At 35.9% G+C, this 24,731-nt stretch overlaps 1 protein-coding gene across 5 annotated transcripts in view; it reads left to right on the forward strand.

Annotated features, from left to right (window-relative positions):
- KIF18A (kinesin family member 18A) overlaps nt 1-24,731 on the forward strand; it is a 68,899-nt gene that overhangs the window by 41,391 nt on the left and 2,777 nt on the right. For 4 of the 5 annotated variants that reach the window (XM_058663240.1, XM_058663243.1, XM_058663242.1 and 1 more), the window contains 2 exons: nt 17,938-18,367; nt 18,953-19,057. In XM_058663240.1, coding sequence (XP_058519223.1) covers nt 17,938-18,367; nt 18,953-19,057 — 535 coding nt within the window. Of the gene's footprint in view, nt 1-7,164; nt 7,300-17,937; nt 18,368-18,952; nt 19,058-24,731 lie in introns of those variants that run through there. The other variant, XM_058663244.1, reaches the window with a different exon arrangement.

A 24,731-nucleotide genomic window follows, 5' to 3' on the forward strand; every position in this document is an offset into this window, starting at 1 on the left:
AACAATTTTTTCACTTTTGTCCCTTGTAAACATTACGAAGTTAAATGTTTTCTTATACATTTTCTTTATCTTTTGATTCAATTATTCATCTATTGGTATTTATTGTTTAAATCTGTCATCTTGAAATTTACTTTCTCCTTGTCCTGGTTGTTTGAATGTCCTTTTTTCTTAAGCATTTTACTGTGATGTGATGAATTGCCCTAACCCCCACGCTGTGAGCTTGGAAGCCATACATACTTATACAATTCTTTTTACCGAGGTAATTATTTGTACTTGCAAGTTCTTTTCAGACAATGCCTGAAGATGAAAAAAAAATATTTAAAAGCTTTCTCAATTTGTGTATTATCTTTCCTTCTTTTGAAAATCCCCGATTTTTCTAATGGAACAATATCTGAACATAAACAACTGGAAACACTGAATAGTTGTTGATGTGGAAGAATACCTGATAAGTTTATATTATAATCAAAGATGTTACAAATATGTGCACTATGAGTTATTTTGCCTTATCTATGTTTCAGCTATATTTTTTAATGTATGCTATATTCTATGATATTGTTTCATAGATACAAGGATTCCTTCCTTCCATTCTCCCCAACAACTTGTTCCCATTTTATTATAATAGTGTGTACTCCTTCAGTAACAGTCACAAGTCCAATATTCTGCTATTTAAGCATATCATGGTATTGTAGATATAGACAATGGTAGTATCAAGTATCCTGTTTTAGGATATATTTAACAATTTCTATTGGAAGTCCCACTTTATTTGTAGGAGAGATGTACACTGCAATGTATCTTCATTTACCAATATGCTAGTTTCCATTATGCAATTCATCCATGTGAATATATTTACATATGTGTATACTTGTATATCTCTTTATAATGTATCTTGCATGAAGCTTGCCTTCTATCAGAGTACATGTGATATTTGTCCTTTTGGTATTAGCTTATTTCTTTAAGCATAATGGTCGCCATTTGGAGCCATTTTGTTGCAAATGGCATATTTTCATTATTTTTAATGGCTATGTAGTATTTCATGAAGTAGCTATTTCACAGGCTTTTATTTTAAGTTTTACTTTGTTTTTGGTTTTTTTTTTCTCTGCAGTTTCTTTATCCATTCTTTTGATAGGCCTATGGATTGTTCCTATGTCTCCTGCTATCATGGGTTGTGCTGCTGTAAACATAGGGTTGCAAGGCCCTTTCTCATATACAGACTTCACTTTTTGGGGGTGTATTCACAGGGATGGAATAGCTGAGTCATACAGAAGAGCAATTTTAAGTTCTTGTTGTTTTTAAGGAACTTTTTAATAACATTTGAAAATTCTTTTTCTGGCAGTTCTTCAGTGTCTTCTGCAGTTGATTCTGAAGTGGCCATTCTTTTGCTGCTTTTTTTTTTTTTTAGTTTTTAAATTTTTTATTGAAAAATCAGATTTAAGGAGTGAAAGAGAGACAGAGAAAAATCCTTCATCAGCTGGTTTACTCCCCAAGTAGCCACTTGGTCCAAAACTGAACAGATCCGAAGCCAGAAGTTGGAAATCTCTTCCAGGTCTCCCACACGGGTGCAGGAACCCAACGCCCCAGGCCACATACAGGGAGCTGGAAGGGAAGCAAAGCAGCAGGGATATGAACCAGTGCCCATATGGGATCCCAGGCATGCAAGGTGAGGCCGTTAGCCATTAGAGTACCGCTCTAAGCCTCTTTCGCTGCTTTGCAAAGGAACCTCATTCATTGTATCTGTGCCTCTTCCTTTGCTTTTAGTCATTGGAACTCCAATTAGCCAATTCTCCTGTAGCTGATTTTTAAGCTATGTCTTCCACAGGTCTTAAAGTTCACTTTAATGATATGGTTCAATACCTCATTATCTGTTGGCCATCACTTAATCCACTCCTTCCAGCAAGTTTCAGTCCCACGGTTCCCTGCTATGCTACTGCCACAGCCCCCACTGCCAGGGCTGTCGGATTGCCACTCTGTGCCCCCGTGATCCCATGTTGTGGCTTCACCATTGTCTGTTTAGCCTTTCTTCTGCTCCTGGTTCCGGCAGTATAAAGGAATAGGGAGACAACCAGCTGTGTCTTTAAACTAGATCACAGGGCTGTCAGTGGAACCCTTTGCACAGATTTTTTTTTTCTTTTTGTCTTTTTGATGGATCCTGCTGGCAGATTTTTCTAGGGGCAGCCCAGACCTGTTTTGGTAGAACCATGGGATGCCAAGTCGTATTATTTTCCCAATGACACCAGTGCAATGCATCGAGCCGATAGTGAGTTTGATTTTATCAAATGCCTTCACTGCATCTGTTGACCATTATTTCTTTAAATATTGCTTTTGTCACTTCCATTACTTCCTCTAGCTCTGCAACTCTAAAAAAGGGTGGAGCTGTCTACACAGTACCTTTCATTCTCTTGCTTTTCTTGATGTTTTTCTTTTTTGTTTAAATTTTTTCTCATGTTTGTCTATTTTACTCTTTTAGATTTGTAAGCAAGCTCTTAAATCCATCAGGTCCTTAAATTTCAATTCTTGTATTTCAATGTAGTATTTCCATTTGATCTTGTTTTTTAGATATCCATATCTTTGTAAAACTCTACTGAATAAAAAGGTGTAATTATTTATAGTTTGTAGTCTCCATTATCTGTTTGCGTGTATTTTTTTGAGATTTTGTATGTATTTTTTAAAGATTTTATTTATTTTTATTGGAAAGTCAGATACACAGCAAGTAGGAAAGAAAGAGAGAAAGATCCTCTGGAAGCTCCCCTGGATCCCCCACGTGGGTATAGGGTCCCAATGCCCTGGACGGTCCTCTGCTGCCCTCCCAGGCCACAAGCAGAGAGCTGGATAGAAAGTGGGGCCACTAACATGCGAGCTGGCAACTGTATGGGATCCTGGCACGTGCAAGGAGAACACTTAAGCTGCCAGGCTACCATGCCTGGCCCTTCAAGTGTTTGCTAAGCTGTGAAAATGCTTTGTCACTTCTAATAATGATAACTTGCTTGATTTACATTGGCTTCTTAGAACTTGAGAAGACATTAGCAATCCAGAATCAGAATAATCCTATTTCAGTATCTGAAATAATTTGAAACCAAAGTCCATTGTCTTAGAGGGCCTGGCTACTTCTCATTTGCCCTTAAGGATGTAACTATCTAGGATCTTGGTTCAATGTGAAGAGTTTGCCAAGGTCCCAAATTTTTGACCACAATTTTATTATAAGCTCTCAACACTATTAAGCATTTCTGATACTGCTCTAGCATCAGCAAACAGCATCAAAGGAAAATTGGCTAAAATTGCAGGGATTGCATTCACTTGCCTTCAACTTCCTCTTGATACCTATAATTCAGCTCGGTCTTGTTAGCAATCCAGCGCCTTTCAAGCACGTGTTTCTTATATTTTGTCACTATTTTTACATACCTTTAGAAAAGAGTTTGGTCTGAATTATGTACACCTTTATTAGTAGCAGAAGTTCTCTATATTATATATTCACATAAAGATGATAGGAAAATTGAATTGACTCTTAAGTTATCTTCCATTTTGGTATGCACATTTATATATTCTTTTAAATGTATGTTTATTATATTCCTTTACTTTAAAGAATTGTCACCGCTAGACCTAACCTAATTGAAGTCTTTCAAACAAACTTTGAAATGTTTTACAGCTCCCTTCATACCTTTTGGGGCCTTATACTTTATAATACTTTCAAGATGTGGGAGAGGAAATAGGATAAAAACACAAAAATTGAGAAACACTGACCTCCTGCTATTTAATGATCTTTAACCCTTATTTAAGAATCCATATTTCACATAAGGTGTTATTAAGTATACTATACTTGTCAATGATGAAGCACTTATTTGGCTCTGTATTCCTTTTCATAGTTTTTAAAAAGAAAGGCTGTTGAAGCTATATAATGTTTTATAAATATGTATTTTCTTTTCCAATGCAGGTGGGTTTTCTGGTGTTTTGCTCTGGGTTGTTTACTGCTTGGTTCAAATGATTTCAGAAATCCACTGCTTAGTATTTCTTATTTCATGAATTAGGAATATTGAACGTGCTATCAAAGAATAGAACTGGTGGATTAAGTGAGTCCATTTACTTAACAACAAATATCTGTTGTTTTTAGCCTTGGAATTTTGGAGTAGTTCATAAAAGAAAACATGAAGCAGTATCTAAATAACTATTATACCAAAATAAAATTGAGATGATTCAACTTTGGAAACTTAGCCAAACATGCATCAATTTTGTCTCTTCTTTTTTTTTTTTTTTAAAGATTTATTCATTTTATTATAGCCAGATATACACAGAGGAGGAGAGACAGAGAGGAAGATCTTCCGTCCGATGATTCACTCCCCAAGTGAGCCGCAACGGGCCGGTGCATGCCGATCCGATGCCGGGAACCTGGAACCTCTTCCGGGTCTCCCACGCGGGTGCAGGGTCCCAATGCATTGGGCCGTCCTCGACTGCTTTCCCAGGCCACAAGCAGGGAGCTGGATGGGAGGAAGGGGAGGACTTTAGCCATTAGGCCACTGCCGCCAGGCCCCTTTAAGGCATTTTAAAAATGTAAATTCTAGTGTGTTTAGCACTTTTGAAAGTTCACAATAAGTTGTTATTTCTTGCTTATGAGGATAGAAACAAAAATTGTTCACACATACACAAGTTTAGAAGAGACAAAATTGGGCCCGGCAGCGTGGCCTAGCGGCTAAAGTCCTCCCCTTGAAAGCCCCGGGATCCCATATGGGCGCCGGTTCTAATCCCGGCAGCTCCACTTCCCATCCAGCTCCCTGCTTGTGGCCTGGGAAAGCAGTTGAGGACAGCCCAATGCATTGGGACCCTGCACCCGCGTTGGAGACCAGGAAGTGGTTCCTGGTTCCCGGCATCGGATCGGTGCGCACCGGCCCGTTGCGGCTCACTTGGGGAGTGAATCATCGGACGGAAGATCTTCCTCTCTGTCTCTCCTCCTCTCTGTATATCTGACTTAGTAATAAAATAAATAAATCTTTAAAATAAATGCCTTAAAGATCTTTAACAATGTTTACTATTTAAACATATTCTTTAAAATGCAATCAGACTTTCAAGCATGTGATTGAGATGAACCATGATCAGTTTAGCCTGTTCTATTTTTGACCTGGTCATATTACTAAGATGTTTTTACCATTATTTTTGTCTAATAAAATTATGTTTCATTAATGAAATGATATTGATGAAACTAATAACTATTTAGTAAAGCTTTATTACTACTAATATTTCACTAAGCAAATGTGAAGAATTATCTTGGTGTCTGGTTCTATAGCCCCTATCATAAACTGTTAGAAGTTATATTTCTTAAACTATATCCTGATATTTCAAGGTTTATAATATGTTTATTAATTCTCCTCCATCATGATTATAACCCTTTTAAACTCCATCATGAATGTAAAAAATAAGCTCCTTTCTCCTTTAGCCTTGTTTGTTTGTTTGTTTGTTTGTTGTGGGTTTTTTTAGATTTATTTTTATTCCAAAGGCGGAGTTGTAGTAAGAGAAAGAGAGACAGAGAAAACTTCCCTTCAGTGGTTCACTCCCAAGAAGCCTGCAGGGGCCAGTGCTAGGCTGAAGCGAGCACCCAAGAGTTGCTTTGTAGTCTCTCATTTGGGTGGGGAGAATGAACAACTTGGGCCACGTCTGCTGCTTTCCCAGGCCATCAGCTGGGAACTGGAGCTTAAACAGAGCAGCCAACTCAAAGCAGCACTCAGGAGATGCTGACATTGCAGGCGTAGGCTTAACAGGCAATGCCAAAGCACTACCTCCTTTAGCTTCACCAACTTTCTGTTTAAATATTTTCGATTATTATTTTTAGTGAATTAATTACAAGCCCATGATGCATGTACAAAAAAATAGTAAAATAATACACAAAATGAGTCCCGTATCCCATCACCTATCCTAACTTTGATAATTATTAGGCCATCTTTAATCTCAATAATCCCATCTTCTTTCTGGTACCCTGGCAACTCTACTGGATTGGTTTGAAATAAATGACAAGCAGCATATAATTTCTGCTATGCACAAACTTTCCTACCTTCAGTGGTTCTTGCCTTCTAATGTTGAAAGACAATAAATATAATAAGTAAATTTAACAGAATCTTATAAGGTGATACATTCTGTATGGGAAAATAAGCAAAATGAATTCACATGTAAGGGCAGATAGAGGTGGCTGTGCTATTTTAAATAGCAGAGTCAGGATATGTCTCACTGATAAAACAGTGGGTATCTGGAAAAGAATGTTTTACAGACAGTAAGAACCAACAGTGCAAAATGTCTAACGTAAGAATTTGTCTGCCAGAATTCTAAGAATGCTCCCACCCCAAAAAAAGGAATGGTATGATTGGTACAAAGGAAAAGGGAAGAAAAGTAGATACTGACAAACTTATAAAAGGAGAAGCAAGGCAGATTAGGGGAGCTTTGTAGTTTATTATAGGAACTTAGTCTTTGAATGAGATGGAGCTGAGACATGATCTACTGGAGAACTAAAATATCTCAGTCCTATTTTAAGTAGGACTCTGGCTGCTGTTTTGAGAATAGATCGTAGTATGGCAAGGATTGAAACATTAAGAGGATACTTCAATAACACAAGTAAAACTGGTGGTAGCTCGGTCAGGGTCTGTAGTAAAGCTGGAGAGAGGTAATCAGATTCCAGTGAAGGTACAGCCAGCAGGATTTCCTAAGAGATTGGATGTGGAATAAGAGAAAGAAAAGTCTGACAGTTCAAGAGTGTAGCCTGCTTCACAAAGAGTGGGTTGACCTAATAGAACAGGTTTATAAGATAGCATGGTAGAAAATGAAAAGTTCAATTTGCGACATTAAATTTGTATAAGATAAATTAAGTAGAGACCTTATGTAGACAATTAAGGCTCTGCAATTTGACAGAAGTTTAAACTGAAATACTAATTTCAGGAGTTTTTAACATTTAGATGATATTTAAAGCCATAAAACTAAAGTGACCATTAAAGCTGTATTTTATACATGATATAATTGTATTTTTCTAAGTTTCATCATTTATGATTGCTTTAGGTGTCCTATTTTAATATTGAAGTTTTAAATTTTTATTCAATAAATTTTTTTTTCACTTATTTTTTTAATCAGTGCTTTGGAAGCCTTTTTCACCCATAGGTTTTAACTATTTGCCCTCCTATTCCCCTTCATTTATTTCAGCTTGGGATGACAGCTACCACTATGGTTTTATTCTCTCCGAGGAATCTATTACATGTAAAACTTTGACAGTTTTGTACATAGTATATTGACAACTCATTCTTAGCACACCTTTGTTTTACATGTAGTTAGTGTAGGTAATGTATAAAATTTATACATTTAATTATCATGTATTAGGATACATGCACATATAATTATAATTGCAAAGTCACATAATTGTAAGTCTATACTCTATGCATACATACTTCTATATAAAAATAATAAGCAATAAGTAAAACAACATGTTTGTGCTAGGAATAGTAGGTGTTTCAATACTTGTTATGATGTTTATTTTTTTATAAATCACGACACTAATTCCTGTTTGGTAGTTTTTGCTTTTAAAATGTTTTTGTGATACCTTAGGAAATAATGTTAGGATAATTTTTAATAGTTCCAAGGAAATAATATCCTTTCAAAAATTGTGTCTTGAGGCACACGTTTAACTTACTGGTTAAAGCATCAAGTAATGCATCATCCCCCACATCTGAGTAGCTGTGTTCAGTTCCTGCAGCAACTCCAGACTCGAATTCCCTGCTGATAGAGACCACAGGGGGCAGTAGTGATGCCTGGAGAATTGGGAGTAAGCTCCCTTCTTATGGCTTGACTCTACCCAATCCTTGGCGTTAGGAAAATGAGAAGGTCGGTAGGGGAATGTACTCATGATTGCTCTGTCTCTGGAAACTTACATTTAGTAATATTTCTGTTTCCAACCTTTCTAGATTTTAAAATTTGTGCCCCCTGTGCTTGGTTTCATCTTAAAACACAATGAAAGATGCTGATAGAATCGCTTTCTTATATAAATATCCTTATTAAAAATAGCAGTTCCCACTTAAATATATCCAGAAATTACTTGTAAAAAGGAAATTTCTTGTTTAAGAAAATTTATTAATTATTTGTAGAACAAATGAAAAACAAAAAAAATGTTTGTAAAACTAATCTTCCCCGTGTTTGCCACTAAACAATGGTCGATGTGTTTGTAGCCTTAAATACTTTTTATATGACTCCTAGGCACCATGTAGATAAAACAGTATTCAGTTATTTATCTGTAATATCAAGTATTCCTATAATTTAAGAGACTATCTGCATTGCTCATTTAAATAACTGAATACTGAAAAAAACAAGGCTGGGAAGAAAACATTGCATCTATTTTCCCAGAGACAAAATTTTAAAAATTATGATGTAGTTATTACTCAAAATGCTCAAAACTAATTTAAGAGACTTTAATTTTTAATACATGGAAAAATAATCTTTTTAAATATTCTATCTATGGCTGACAGTATATATAAGCATTAATGCAAGAATAGCCACGTGTTTTTGATAAATATTTTATGAAAATGTTTATTAGTTCGATTAATTTAGGAGGTCTTTTAAGTAGTTGAAATGTGTTCCGTTGTACCGTTTGTAGCTATGATTCTGTGAGTCATGAGGCTGTTAAATGATATATGATTAGTAGTTATTTTGTCAACCATTTGTAGCCTAGAAATGTTTATTGAAATGCGTCTATTAATACTTTACTTCATTTTATAACTTTGCCATCTAATTTTGATTTAGCACAGTTTGCCCAAATATTTTCTCACATATGTATTAACAGGAGTGCTATCAAAAGAATCCTCATTTTGTACTGAGCCTAAAATTGGATCTAAACCCACTCATCAATGCCTCCCTTTCATTAACCCTACTTTGCAGCCTGTGACTCGTGTTTGCTAAATATTGCATTCTGCTTTTTACGCCAACATATTGCTCTGTATATCTATTAATGTTTGCAATCTTAAGCTCTTGATAAATTAGTTCCTCTGGGTAAAATCGCTCTGAACACATGATATGGCACATCAAAAGATAACCCCAGAAACATGTCCACTTATAAGAGAGGGATTTTAAAGAAACTATTTGAAGTATTTTAAACAGTTAAGAAAATATATACACCCGTGTAAGTAACTCACATGAATTACCAGTTAGTAGTTGTGTTTGAGAGGTTTATTTAAAACAAACAAGAATGTTTCTTAATATGTTATTTTAAAACATTTTGAGAGAATGTGATTTAAAAAAAAAAACTAATTATAGCGGTGTCTAAACTAGTTTTCGTTTCTGTTCTCATCCTGTCACAGTGCCACCAACGTCCTCTTTCTAGGGTAAGTGCAGACCTCCAAGCAGAACCTTCAGAGGCTTTTCCAGCTTAGTGTCGCCTCGTGCAGCCTGTGCCTGCTGTTCCACCCTTCTCATAAACCTGTTTTCTGTTTTTCGCATCTGCAGTTTCAAGTTTTCTCTCTGAAATTCCAGTGCCACCCCTCTCCCTCAGTCCCCCATCCTATCCTATTAAACACCTCATGTATTGAGACTTTTAGTTCAGACACTGTTTTCTTTGTGGGTTATCTGTGTTGGACCTGCACATATTGGCATTTCTGGGGCGCTTTTTTTCTTTCTTTCTTTAAACTAATTTCACTGTTGTACTGATCATTACACTTCAACTTTCCTACCTGAGTAAACTGTCATTGATACAACCTTTTTGAGAACCCATTTTTATTTCTGCTCACATTACAGATGTTTTATGTTTGCTATTATGTTAGCAATATAGTTTTCTTTCAGTTTGAGAAAAAAACTCAAACCAAAAATTTTGGTTGATTAACAAAATTTATTTCTGTCTTAATTACTTACAGCATTTTTAAACATAAATATGTTGTGCTATAATTTTTTTAATTCTATTTGAAAATCTTAGAGCAGAGGAATGATGGTGATCTCCTGTTTGCTGATTCACCATCCAAATGCCTGTATCAGCCAGGACTGAACTAGACCAAAGCCAGGAGCTCACACCAGGCCTCCCACTGGGGAAGAAATAACCAAAGGACTTGAGGTATCATGCGCTGCCTCACCGGGTATGCATGACCAGGAAGCTGGAATTGGAAGTAGGGCCAAGACTAAAACTCCACACTCTCCAAGAGCTAGTGCAAGTGTTCTAACTATTGTCTTAACCAGCATACCAAACACCTGCCGCTGTTTTCTTCTTAAAAACCCAAACAATAAGATCTGTTGAAAATAAAAGCTGATGAGCCCAGCATAAGGCTCAATGGCTAAATCCTTGCCTTACATTCCCTTTATGCCCAAGATCCCATATGGGTGCTGGTTTCTGTCCCTGCTGATCCACTTGCCATCCAATTCCCTGCTTCTGGCCAGGGGAGGCATTAGAGGATGGCCCAAAGCCTTGGGACCCTGCACCTACTAGGGGAGAACCAGAAGAAGCTCCAGGATCCTTGCTTCAGCCTTTGTCAGCTCTGGCCATCGTGGACACTTGGGGAGTGAACCAACAGGTGGAAGGTCTTTCTGTCTCCCCTCTGTAAATCTGTCTTCCCAATAAAAATACAAATCTTAAAAAAATTTAAAAATGAAAGTTGTTAACCATCTTTTCCTCCACTAAACCATGTTAGAGATACATAGGATAACAAATGAGCAGTCACCTAGAAGTACATGGGTGATGATGATGATTACAGAAATAGGGCAACTACCATTCCAGCTTCCATACAAAGACATTTGAATTATTCTATTTTCACTTCCAATCTTTATTTTCAGAGACTACCTTAGATGTGTAGTTCTCAGAATTGCAGCTTAAAAGAACTGGATTTTTATTGGCTTCTTTTTCCCACTCAGTACATTGCCGTTTTGTTGGAAGTTTATGGAAGTAGGTGTTGCTGTATTATATGTGATTTGTAAAAAGTCATTTTCCAAATTATGTTATATTTATGTTTTTTTCATGTTTTTATGCATTTGAGGTTTCTTATATGCTGGCTTTGTTTCTGCCTGTGTCTTGCTTTGTCAGGATTGAGATTATGCTCTACATAAAATCTGAAAATTGCTTAACATTCTCCACATTATCATATAATGAACATGATTTTAATTAACAGTGTAGTAACTATATAATTTTTTTTTTTGGCTATTACTCAATGCTTCAGTTCTTCCTGCTGCCTGCATTCAGTGCTCACTTTACATCGAGATCAACTTGGCATCTTGATTGATTGTCAGATCTGAGTTTCTAAGACAGCTCTGCCATCCTTTTGTAATTCCATTGGCCCATGGGGTTTTCTGTTCTCTCATTATAAATGTCTTTCAGATATAAGAATGAAAGTATCCCTGTAGAGATCCGACAACCCAGGTAGTGTAGAGATGGAACTAGAACCACAACTAGTGTCAGCTGGACTTTGCCTCTTTGACCAATAGCATCTCATTTTGCTGTAGTTAGCCATCGTGTATGGGAACAAGACCCATGAGGTTGGGCACCTTGTATTTACTTTTCATTTGTGTACTGATACAGGGTATAGCTGTCCTAATATTCTAGCGTGCAGATGATACTCTTCACATTACCTGTATTAGGTCGTGCTTTCTGTTTTTATCATATAGTCATTACAAAGGAAATCTAAATGCTTCTACTCTAAAGCTAACCTTGATATTCCTTACAACATGAGTATTTCTTGAGTGAGATCTGCAGGAGGAAGCCAACTATGGTGACTCCTATAGCGAGAATTTCTTAACATTCAATGCTTTTCTAACTGCCTCTGCTGTCAAAAATGAGATTCTGTTATGCATATTCTTTTGTCACATTTATTCATTATATGATTGTATTTTACATTTTCATGTTTCGCTATAAATAATCTAAAATGAATTTCCAGGACAAACATTTAGCGTAATAGTTAAGGTATTACCTGGAATGTCTGTAGAACCCCTGGGTCAGACGTAGGCTCCACTTCCACTTTCAACTTTCTGATTATGGATTCCCTGGAAAACAGCAGCTGACAGCTGGCTTCATTGTGGTCCATCTTCAGCTATTGCAGATATTTAGAGTGAATCTGTTAACGAAAGATTTCTGTCTCACTTCACTCTTCTGCTGTCTATCTCTAAAATAAAGTTTGAATAATAAAATGTATTGACTTTTTTTTAAAAAAGTACTTATTTTATTGGAAAGTCAGACATACAGAGAGGAGGAGAGACAAAGAAAAAGATATTCCCACCAGTGATTCACTCCACAAGTGGCCACAATGACTGGAGCTGAGCCGATCTGGAGCCTGGAGCCTCTTTTGAGTCTCTTATCCATAGCTGCAGGGTCCCAAGGCTTTGGGCCATCCTGGACTGCTTTCCCAGGCCACAAGCAGGGAACTGGGTGGGAAGTGGGGCTGCCGGGATTAGTACCAGTGCCACATGGGATCCCAGGATATGCAAGGCGAGGACTTGAGCTGCTGAGCTACCATGCTGGACCCAATACATTGACTTTTTTTCAAAGAATATAATGCAATAATGATGTAAAGAATAAGAGTGGAACAGTTAGGTTTTGTGTCTGAAATAATTATGTGTGTGTGTGTGTAACTAAGACAAATTTTTGTTTTCTTGTTTTGGTGTATATAAATGAATTTGCAGAAAAAGTAGGGTGCTTACCGTATAAAAAGATGCCTTTCTACTTCATTCCGCTAACTAAAATCTTATCTTCCAAGTCGTTTTCTGTAATAACTTCCTAGGAGATGAAGTTTGTTTTCCATACTTTTATCTGCCACTCTTACCATCCTTATCCTACACTCCTTTATCCTACAACAGCACCTATCTCTGAACAAAAATGCCTCATCCTCAACCCCCAGGTTGTTTCCGCTGCCTTGATTCCAAGAGGATTCGAACTGGGAGGGAAAGAAACAGATTCCAATATTCCTGGAATTATTTGGTCCATAAAACTTAACAACTTGCTCATTTTATTATTGTATTTTCTAACTCACTAGAATTTAATTAAACTAACTTTCTTTCTTGTCAGGTTGAATTGAGTAATTCATTATTGCTCTTGAGTCCACTCTGTTCACTACCTCACGTCTGTATTCCATTTTTCTGCTTCTTTTTCCAGTTCATTTGTCATCGTCTTTATTTAATTTCCTGTCATTTGCCTTCCCCTCTCAAAAATGTACCATCATAATAATCGGAAGGCAACTTACATCTTGGAATTTCCAAGACAGCAGCCTGGCAGAAATGAATATTGAGTAAACAGATAGGGAATTTTTTTAATATAGGTATCACAGCTGATTAAAACTTTGTTTTCTTTAAATAAAGCAACTTTCACAGTGACTTTTTTGTTTGATGTCTTAGATATGAATTTCAACAGGTTATATTCATTTATATCCCATGGGTTGTAACTTTCAGGGCAATAGAAATGCAGTAAATGCACAGTGTATTGAGGAATTTAAGTGGCAAAAAAATGATCTAGAAATATTAAAAATATTTGGAAGCCACAGAGTTTTGACACAGTATATATTATATGCATATTGGCAGTGCCCTGGGTTGGTTCCATACATAGGCCCTGGAAAAAGACTTGTCTCCCGAACGATTACCAATTTTTTCTGTCCCAGTTTGTGGGAACTTAGGACAATATACTTTAACTTCTTGTCCCTTTCAGTGCAGGACCCAGGTTGCTAGTGTTTTCCATTGACTCTTCATGCGTTAGGGTCCATTGTTCTGACAGCCTGAAACTACATGATTTGTTTCTTATTTTATGGGACCTTCCAAAAGGAATTATAATTTACCTGCAGGTCCTATAATACTTCTACTCTGTGAGCCCAGGCATTATGAGATTTTGTTAGACTTTTACCAAACTGAATTATGGAAAATTGTACCACTACCCCAAGCCTATTCTGCTGGAAAGTTACTGTATACCCTTTGCCTCTAATGGAAAAATACAGCAAATCTTCATAGACATAAACCTAGCATAGTCAGTAGTTCTCACAACTTACAAACCCCACAGTGTCCATAACCAACATTCTCCAGTTGCCATACCCAATTAAAATATGCTGTTACCTAATTTAACTAAAGGTAAATAATAATAATAATAATTATATTTGTAGACTCTGAGAATCATGTTCAAAGTGAAGTGTTAAGTGTTTATTGTGTTCTTTCAGTTGTAATTAATAAAACATATCATTGACCTTTATGTTTATAGTGACAGTTGATTGATGACTGAATTTTTATTTACACCTTTGAATCTCACTTCGGCTGGATTATCTCCTGAACCTTTTGTAGCAACAAGTCAGCTTAAGTAATGTTCAATTACTGTCTACTCTCCGTCCTCTTATATTTTTAATCTGAATTTAATATGTGCATCTGTAATATCTGTTCTTTCAGACCTGGTGAAACAACTGTATGTAAATCCATGCTAACTATTACCTTTCCATATTTCTTCTTCAGTTTATCACGTTTTTCCAAGCAAACAGAATTACCACTAACAGTGTATCTTTGTGACATTATTATTTCTTTCAGTGAAAATTTGTTAGTGTGATCATACCAAATTTGACATTGGCTAAGTGTTAGAGTATCTGTGACAACTGGGAACTATTTCTCTCATGTCTTTTGTGGAGAACTTCATTTTCATATTCTTTATTAACAGTGGTGGAAATTGGTCCACTACATGGGAATTTGCCTAATTGCCTCTTCACATATTTTTGCCCTTTAAATGTGTGTAAGAAAAATAGTGCTTTCAAAGTCCTTAACTCTTGAGATTTTGAGTTCTATTTTATCTAAATTTTAGATTGGTGTTATAAAATCAGCACTTGTAGATAACCCATTTTTATGCCTATTTTAACATATCTTTTATTTATGTTTGCAGTTTACCATCAGCCTTGGTAAACTAAGTATCTGATGAACCAAACATAAGACACTGTTTTTGAGTGTATTGTTTTGGAGTAAATTATGAGGGTGTTGTACTATTGGAAAGTAAAAAACAACTTTCTCTTTATAAGTTGTAAAGTTAACAGTTACAGCATGATTGTAGTTGTAGAGCCTTTCTTTGAACCTTGAATGCTTTTGTCATCTAAAAATTTCCTGTCAACCAAAGAGTACTATCTTCTTTGTTCTAGTGGGCATTAATGTCCACACTGCTTAAATGAGTTGCCCAAGGTCACTCAACGAGTCGTTGATGGAATCAGAAATAGAATCCAAGTCTCCTGACTCTCAGTTCAGTTCTCTATCCTTGATAGTTTTCTATCCTCTATACCTCTGCTGCCTCTCATGGGAAAAGAAGTTAATCTTCTAGCTATTAATAGCCACCAAATTGGTGGTGGCAGCACAGTGGAGAAAAGTAACTGTCTTTACACTGCAGCATTAGTATAAAAATATCTGGTAATGGAAAATTTGACAAATGTCATGAAAAAGAGACTGGAAAATTATTTTAAGATCTGGATCTCATTTATCTAATTCTCAGAAAAGTAAAATTTCTTAGTAGAACAGGAATCCTATTTTTTTCTTCCTGTTTTTAAATCGTATTTCCTAGAGGGTAATTGTCAACCTAGCCATAGCAGAGTCTGTTGTCAACTAACATCATAGGAATAATTCATATAGTGCTAGTGATTGTTGTAAGTGTATTTTTACCTTATTTGAAAGTTTAGATTGCTTTGTTGAAGTATGAAACATTCAGCCTTTAACTGTTTTCAGTGTTAAGTTATTCCTATATGAAAAGGGAAATATAGCATCCCTTGGGAATTTTGCTGTATGATTTTAAAAAGCAAGCAGAAATCCACATCATAGTTTCCTCTGTACCACACTCCAGGCTCCAGGAAGTTCACCAGAGTAGGAAAAAAAATGCAAGAAAGCTCACAAAAATTGATCAAATACATCATTACATATTTTAAGCATTTAAAAAATGTTAAATATTGAAGCAATTCATGCTGAAGTTCTAATTTTTACAAATGTGTCTTTGTGCTCAAAATTACTAAAAATCTTTCTAGATTTTGTGATTCTGTGTGAATGTTGATTAGAGAGCAAAGCACTGCTGTTAGGCAGATTTGTTTATTTAATGAATGTAGGATAATATTAACACAGGTGATAAAAATGAAGAATGTGATTTTTTTTTAATGTCTTTTTTTTTTTAAGATTTATTTTATTTTTGTTTTGTTGTTGTTGTTGGAAAGTCAGATATACAGAGGAGAGTAGAAACAGAGGAAGATCTTCTGTCCGATGATTCACTCCCCAAAAGTGGCTACAGTGGCTGGAACTGCACCAATCTGAAGCCAGGTGCCCGGAGCCTCTTCCAGGTCTGCCACACAGATGCACGATTCCATGGCTTTGGGCCATCCTCAACTGCTTTCCAGGCCACAGGCAGGGAGCTGGAAGGGAAGTGGGGCCACTGGGATTAGATCCAGTGCCGATATGGGATCCTAGTGTGTACAAGGCGGACTTTAGCCACTAGGCTACCGTGCCGGGCCTGAGGATGTAATTTTTTTTTTCAGGATGTAATTTGTAAATAGAAGTTAGATAAGTCTGTTAAGAACAGTCAGCTTGGTTGATTTCTTGACATCTGAGACATTTGCTTTGCAGTAATGATGGCTTAAGTACTCTGATCTCTTCAAATTAGATTAATTTTTTATTAAATCTAATAAAAACCTATACCATATGTGTGTATATGTATGTATTAGCAAATCAGTCAGCTGTAATGCTTAACTCCTAATATATGACATAACAAATCTAAGTTCTTTCATTAACCTGAAGTTTTTATTGTTAATCACGCATTTTGTTCATTTATACTGCTAGACTTCCATTCAATTAAAGGTTGAGCATCTCTAATGTAAAAGATTCAAAACCTGAAATGCCCCCTGATTCAAAATTTTTTCAATTCCATACCATGAAACTTTGTTTAATTCACAAAATTATTTAGAATGTTGTGTAAAAATTATTTTTCAGTCAATTTGTATAAGTTATAGGTGAATCACATGAATTTCATCCATGTTTGAGTCATATCCCCAAAATATCTTGTTATTTAGAATGGTACTTCAAAAAGTATTTCATCAAAAATAAACTAGGAAGCTTGCGTTGTTTAAGTCAGCATCCCATTTTGGCTCCAATTTGAGTCCTGACTTCCCGATTTCTGATCCTGCATCGTGCTGATGCTGCTGGGAAAGCAATGGACAATGACCCAACTATTTGGGCCCCCGCTACTCATTTGGTTGATGTGGATGCGGTCCGGGCTCCTGGCTTCAGTCTGTCCCCACCTCGACCATTGCATCCATTTGGGAAGTGAACTAGCAGGAAGATGACCTCTTTTCCTCTCTCTCTCCCTTTCCTTCCCTTTCTCTTTCCCTGTAACCTGCCATATCAAAAAAGGGGGGGTGGGGTAGTAGGAAGAAACAGGAACAGAACAGAGAAGGAAAAAAGAAAAGTGAAGTTAATTTATTATGATGCAGAAAAAAATGTTTAAATAGTGGTGTACCATTATATTCAATAATCCAAAATGTGTAAAAATCTGAAAGAATTCTTGGTCCAAGCAGTTCTAATATAAAATTTTTTACCATGTTACATTCATAAAGTAGTGATTTTTTTAACATCAAAATAAATATTAAACTTCTGTGCATAGAAATTTTAAATATTTTTTTAAACTCAGATCAAACCATGAAACTAGAAGCTTCTTGTGAATTTTGTTAGAATTTGTTAGAAATTTGCTTTTGTAATTTCTACATATTCTAGATGTTATATATATTATCTAATATACCAAGATAGCCATACTTGTATTACTATTTGATGATGACAGTTTACTGTTTTCTGTTTTAGAATTTATTATCTTCATTTACACTTCTTAACTTACCTTTCTTTTTAAAAAATTCAGTATTTTGGGCAAAAAAAACGTACTTTATTATTAATGTTTTTTTTTTTAAAAAAAAAAGATCATTCCATTAAACTAATAGAACAATTGGAAATGTGAGCAATATTATTAAATATCTCTTTAATTTTATTGAACAGGCACATCTTCAAGTGATTCAAGCCTGCTTAAAATTCTGCCACAAAAAAGAACTCGTAGAAAACTAATCTCTTCTCCCACAGAAGTGAAACATACTGAAAAGTTTACACTGTCTGAAAGTATGCATCTCAATGACTCTCTCAGCCAAGAACTTCAGCCTATTGTATATACTCCAGAAGACTCTAGAAAACCTTTTCAGAATCCATCCCCAATAGCTTCACATACTATGGATTTTCAGGACATCAGCTCAAATGGAAACAGTGGTAATTCTCTGAAAGTGCTATCTGAAGTAGATGCCACTCTGAATAGAGGAGGAGCGTGTGAGGAGATTTTGGACTCTACATTTACCATAGATGAAGACACCAGGAACTTGAAGAGTAAATTACCTGAACAAGAATCTCAACCAAACAACAGAAAAAATATTTTACAAAGGTAGAGAACGGGGAAATTTTCCGATATTTTTCAATACAATCCTCAAACTAATTTTCTTTCTCTTTAGCTACATTTGAGGACCATTTTAAAGATTTCGTAGGTTTTCTTGATTGCAAGCTTCTTTTAAAATGTCAAAATGAATTTGATCTTTGTCACTTGACCCTCATTAAGCCAGTAAGGACCTTAAAGTATATTTCTTTTCCAAAATTTGATAACCTGTCATCAAATGATTGCCGTGTTTGTCCTTATTCATTAATATCTGGATTTCATTTCTATTAATGTGTGTCAAGCCTCAGCTTTCTTGGTCATGTGTCTACGGTATGGTTGATTATATGTCATCCACAGAAACATCTTTCTCACTTCATTTACATAATTACACCCAATGTAAATATGGAAGGAAAAATACTTTCACTTTTCTGTGTGGTTCAAAATGTATAAGCTTCTTTATAGTAACTAACTGTGAAGAAAAAAAGTCCTGGTTAAGCCGCAAAGTTTGACAGCACAGAATGTCTTTATCTGTTCAAAAAGATCTGTACTCTTCCTTTTTTCTCTATAATATAAATCAAACTATTTTTCATTATGCAGACTCAACCCTTCATTCTCAACTAAGCATTCTTTGCCTGTACCAAGCATGGTGCCATCCTACATGGCAATGACTGCTGCTGCCAAAAGGAAACGGAAGCTAACAAGGTATGATTAAACAGAAACAAGTTCAGTGGTTACACTGATACAATCATGCCTCAAATAGCCCTTTTTTCCTTGTAATTAGACATATCTTAACAAACCTGTGATAAATCTCTCTGAATGCAATATTGAATTTATGTTACTGAAGGGAGATGCTCAGAAAGCCCAGGTAGTTCACTTGATATTTATGTAAGCATTCCATATTTCAGATTATTAAAAGTATATTAAGGTTTCTGGATTCCAGAAATGTCACTTAATTTTGGCTTTTTTTTTTTCTGTTCGGTTATTTTTCTTTTTAAACATCACTGAATTTCTTCCATCCAAGAATTATGTTATTTTGGTAAATTTTTTTGTGTGTCTAAAGTAGTACAAGTAAGGAAACTTCTGTTTCTAGCTCTGGCAGTATAATTGTGTCAGATCAATCCACCTATTAACAATATCATAAACAAGTGCAAGCTGGCTAGAGTAAAACTAACAGCTACACAAAGGCAAGGAAGAACAACCAGGGTCACCAGGACCTGAGGCTCAGATCCCAGATGGAGGGAAGATGCTGTAGAGAATCAGATTTTCTTTGGCTCTTTTTGTTGTTGCTGTTGCTTAAATTTTGTCAAATTAGAGTATATAACATGGAGTCCAAAAAGAAGATGGAAGTTAGAGCTAGGATCCGTTCAAGTAATAATATCTTTCTATGTAGTGTTTGCCCTCAAGATATTTAGCAAGTTCTAAACTGTAGAATAGGAGACAAAGAAACCACACTGAAAGTAGCTACTAAGAGGCAAAAGTAGTAAGGTTTTAGACATTCTTAGAGGACTTAGAAAAGTTACAATTCAGAGAACACTACGAACAGTAAGTTCTACTTGAGATCTTTAAAGATATGTTCTACCAGTAATGTCAACTGGAGATAGACTAGTTACTGACAGCCAGAACAATCCTTGGACCAAGGCAACCACTGTTTTGTCTACTTGCCACAGAAAACCCAGTCTCTGGAAGCCTATATCACGTGTTTCCTTTGTAGGTTTTCATATATGATAATAACTAACAAGATTAAATGAAAACTTTCAATGATTCATAACTAATGCAAATATTGGGATTATCAGAAACTGAAATTTTAACCTATTAATTTCAGCAAAATAGATACAAACCTAAGGGAATTCCCTAGAAAATTAAATTCTGTTCAGATGGGTCAATTAATAGAACTAAAAAATAATACATTTAGTAAAACTAAGAACTCAGAAGTAGAACTGCACAAACTTATCAAAGAATGACATTACTGATGGCCAATAGGAACATGAAAAAATTATCTAAAAATCTCTGGCTAATCACTTCAGTCTGGATAAATGGACTTTATCAAAACAACAAAAGATATGTTCTGGCAAGGATGTGGCAAAAGGAACCCCCTTGCACACTGTTGGTAGGAATGTAAACTCACACAGCCATTATGACAGTAGAACTCCCATATGATCCTGGAATCCTGCTGTGTACGTATCCAAAGAAATGATGGAGCATCTGTACCCACATGTTCATCACAGCACCAGTCACAGTTCCAGAGAAATGAAAGCAATTAAATGTTCATCCCATGGTAGATGGACAGTGAAAAGTAGTGCATGAAGTACTACTCAACCATTAAAACTGTCTTTAACCCTGTGTCTGGAGTACAGGGGAAAAAAATGATGATACAAGTGTGAAAACAATGGTATTACCCACTTTCCTGTAGCCCTTGACCCTTTGTACACTAAGTAACTAAGATTACTTAAAAATTAATTAATTATAAAAGTAAAAATGTGTTTAGCATCATCTGTGGTAACAACAATGAACCTGGAATTATGGCTGGATGATTATGTTTAGTCAATCAGTCAAGCATAGAAAGGCAATTATAATATAATCTCACTCGTATGTGGAATCTAAAAAGGTAATCTCTTAAGTCATAACAAATGTAATTTAATACGGCTCTGTTTTGAAATAAATTTGCAGATAGCCTAATTATCTGTGTTCCATAGAATGTCTTCTCATAGATGAATCTAAAATGCATTCTTTCTGGATGCTGGCCCTGTGGCATACTACGTTAAGCCTCTGCCTGCAGTGCCAGCATCCCATATGGACAACAGTTGGAGTCCAGCTGCTCCACCTTCAATGCAGCTCCCTGGCAGTTTTTCTAGAAAAGTCCCAGAAGTTGGCCCATGTGCTTGGGCCTCTCTCATGGGAGAGACCTGGAAGAAGCTTCAGGCTCCTGACTTCAGACTGGCTCAGTTCCATCCTTTGCAGCCATTTGGGGGAGTGAACTACATTTCTGCTGTACTTTGTTTTGGAGGGGGAAGGGATGTATCCTTTTTTTTTTTTTTTTTGAATTCTTAAAATCTAATGTTTTAAAAGATTGATTTATTTTTATTATTCCTGAATGTAACTATACATGACATACAGTATTCTTGCCTTTACCCATTTCACTTTGTACACATTCACTCATTTGTGGCTAACCCAACCAAGGGTTCACAGTTATAGAAAGGACAGTGGCAAAAGTAACAATTCAGAAATTTTAAATTATGTACTGTTCTGAGTAATATAATAAGATCTTTTGTTCTCTGACTCAATCCCACAACATGAATTATCCCTTTCTTCTAGCTTGTCCACTCTGTATATGGGTGCCCATTGCTGCTTTGTAGTTGGCTCATTTATCAGGTCAACTATCTTGGAATTGTGTACTTGTGTTCCAGCAACTCTTATTTTAGATAGTAATGGCCCCCAAGACACAATAGTAATATCAGTGGTAATTTGGATGTACCAAAGAGAAGCCTTTAAAAGTTTTATTACTATGTAGAGTTTGTTACTATCCTCCATTTCCTACAATCACGGGGTCTTAAAATAGAACCAGCAGGTAGTAAAGAACTACTGTATTTTGCTAAGGCACCAGTCTGAATTGTGTCACTTCATGAGCGCACCCAGGGACCTACCCCCATCGTCATTTGTTGTTGCCAGTTTGTCACTAATTTATGTTAAGTTTGTCATTCTCTTGACTAATTGCTGTTAATGGAGTTTTCTCACTCTTAAGTAGTAACTCAAGAAATGGACTTATGAATTACATATTGGAATTGGCTTTAGATTCGTAAAAGAGCTTGCTTCGACATGACATCTGAGCAACTATTGTGCAATATTAAAGGACATGTAAAGAAAAGAAAGTACTTGGTTTCTCATAGCCTGTTACTCTGCTACATTCCCTCTGGTACCAGTAATTAGATCCTGCCATTAACTAAGGTTAAAAGAGATTAATGCTAGAAATGTACATGATCACCTTTTTATCCTTTTTCTCTAATTAAAGCTGCGTGGGCTTGAGAGTAATAAACTGTGGTATTTTCCACTTAGCTGTATATACCTATATAATCTAAATGGTTTTTAAAAAGTAAAGATCTGCAGAGTAGGCTTATTTTTGGTTTTTGTTTTTATAGTTTTTCTTTCTAAAAAGAATTCAGATACGCTTAATGCTACAAAACCTACAAGAGTACTGGGTGCTGAAACTTGTTTATTTAATAGCTGACTTGACTAAATGCATTAACCTACCAAGTCTACAAATATCAAATATACATATGTTAGCTTTACTTATAAATTAAATTCATCAGAGTTTCAGTGTTTGTCTTGTGTTTAGCTAGAAATAATTTTCAGCTGAAAGAATTTGATTTGTATTGTCTTCATGAAGAAACATTCTACTTATGTACAGGAACAAAACATTAATTTTTAGTTCGGTTAGTGTTTATGAAGATGTATTTGGTTTACAACTGGAAGATTTGTTGGATCTCATCCTAATACAGTCCTTAACATAATATGATTCTACACCCATCTATAATTCTATCTTTATTTTATGATCTAACTTAAAAATGTTAAACATTTTGTCAGCAAATTAGCTTACTTAAATCCTAAAAAAGTTTGGATGTTTTTGATTTACATGTAACTATGCATCATGTTTTGTTAGGCCTGGATTTCATTCCTAGAAATATGATTGTTTTAAAAGATTTAGTTATTTATTATAAAGGCGGATACACAGAGAGGAGGAGAGACAGAGAGGAAGATCTTCCGTCCAATGGTTCACTCCCCAAGTGACTGCAATGGCTGGAACTGAGCCAATCCGAAGCCAGGAGTCATTAGCTCTTCCGGGTCTCCCATGCAGTTGCAGGGTCCCACGGATTTGGCTGTCTTCAACTGCTTTCCCATCCAGCAGGGAGCTGGATGGGAAGCGAGGCCGCCGGGATTAGAACCAGTGCCACCGAGATTAGAACCGATGCCCATATGGGATCTTTGTGCATGCAAGGCGTGGACTTTAACCACTACGTTATTGCGCCAGGCCCTAGAAATATGAATTTTAATCAAGTAAAAGAATTGTATAAATATAAAGTACAATTCTAGAACTAACCAAACTGAAGAATCAAATTTAAATAAGGACAACTTTAGGATAAATTGTGCGGAAAACTGTAACCGACTGCGTTGCTGTTTATACTTAAATAAAATCACTAAGTGATTATTTTGGCAAAGAGGTACTGCCATGGATTATGCACTGATAAATGTGCATATTACCCAAAAGATGTTTAGTATTCAAAACAGAATTTTAAGAAGTTATTTGGAAATGGATAATTTCCATGATTGGATTTGTTCAAACTTTTTCTATTTATTTTTTTTTTTCATGATGCATGATAATTTGTTCAACTTGTATAATACTAGCACTTTCTTGATAAACCATTCTGGATAGGTGATTTGCATTAATAAACAGAACAGATACAATGACCATTTTAAACCCTGTAATAATTTCTTTAAAGGGCTCTTGGAGATGGAAATATCTCATTTGAGTTATTTTTACTGTATCCTTTTTGCTTATAGGTGTTTACATTGAGCATTCCTCTAACTCATCTTCTCCATATTCCACACACATACCAGTGCACCAGTTTGGTATTGTTAGAGACAAACTCGTTGCTGTTAAAGGAAAACCTCTAATTGTCAAACCAACTTAACAATCAGACTCGCATCAGTTCATATAATAGTATATAGTCTGTATTGACCAGAAATTCATCCCACCTTCCCAGTCAGGCCTATTAAATCTGGATCCTCTTTGGAACTAGGAAAGGTTCTTATTCAAAGCCTTGATATAATGTACCAAATCTCCAACTCTATTGCTGCTTAGAATTTGAAAACCTCTGGTACTTTTTTTTTTAAGATTTATTTATTTTGATTGGAAAGGTAGATTTAAAAAGAAGGATCTTCCATCCTCTGGTTCACTCCTCAAGTGGCCTAAATGGCCAGAGCTGAGCTCACCCGAAGCCAGAGGCTTCTTCCAGGTCTCCCACCTGGGTGCAGGGTCCCAAGGCTTTGGATCATCCTCTTCTAATTTCCCAGGCCACAAACAGGGAACTGGATGGAAAGCAAAGCAGGCAAAAAACATACCTGCACCCATACGGGATCGCGGCACGTGCAAGGTGAGGGGTTAGCCACTGAGCCATTGTGCCAAACCCAGCACTCTTTTTATTTTATTCTATCTTGGGTTAATTTGTGTATTTTTTTCCGTCCCCACTACATGTTTGTGGTATAAGTTGTCAGGACGGAGCTTGTTTGTGCCTTAATTCTTTGTGTATTTTCTTAACATTAATAATAAGTATTCAGTATTATGTCAACTCAAATTGAGCTAGGAATTTGACCCTTAATGTGA

The sequence above is a fragment of the Ochotona princeps genome, chromosome 4, assembly GCF_030435755.1.
Source record: "Ochotona princeps isolate mOchPri1 chromosome 4, mOchPri1.hap1, whole genome shotgun sequence".
Classification (NCBI taxonomy): Eukaryota; Metazoa; Chordata; class Mammalia; order Lagomorpha; family Ochotonidae; genus Ochotona; species Ochotona princeps.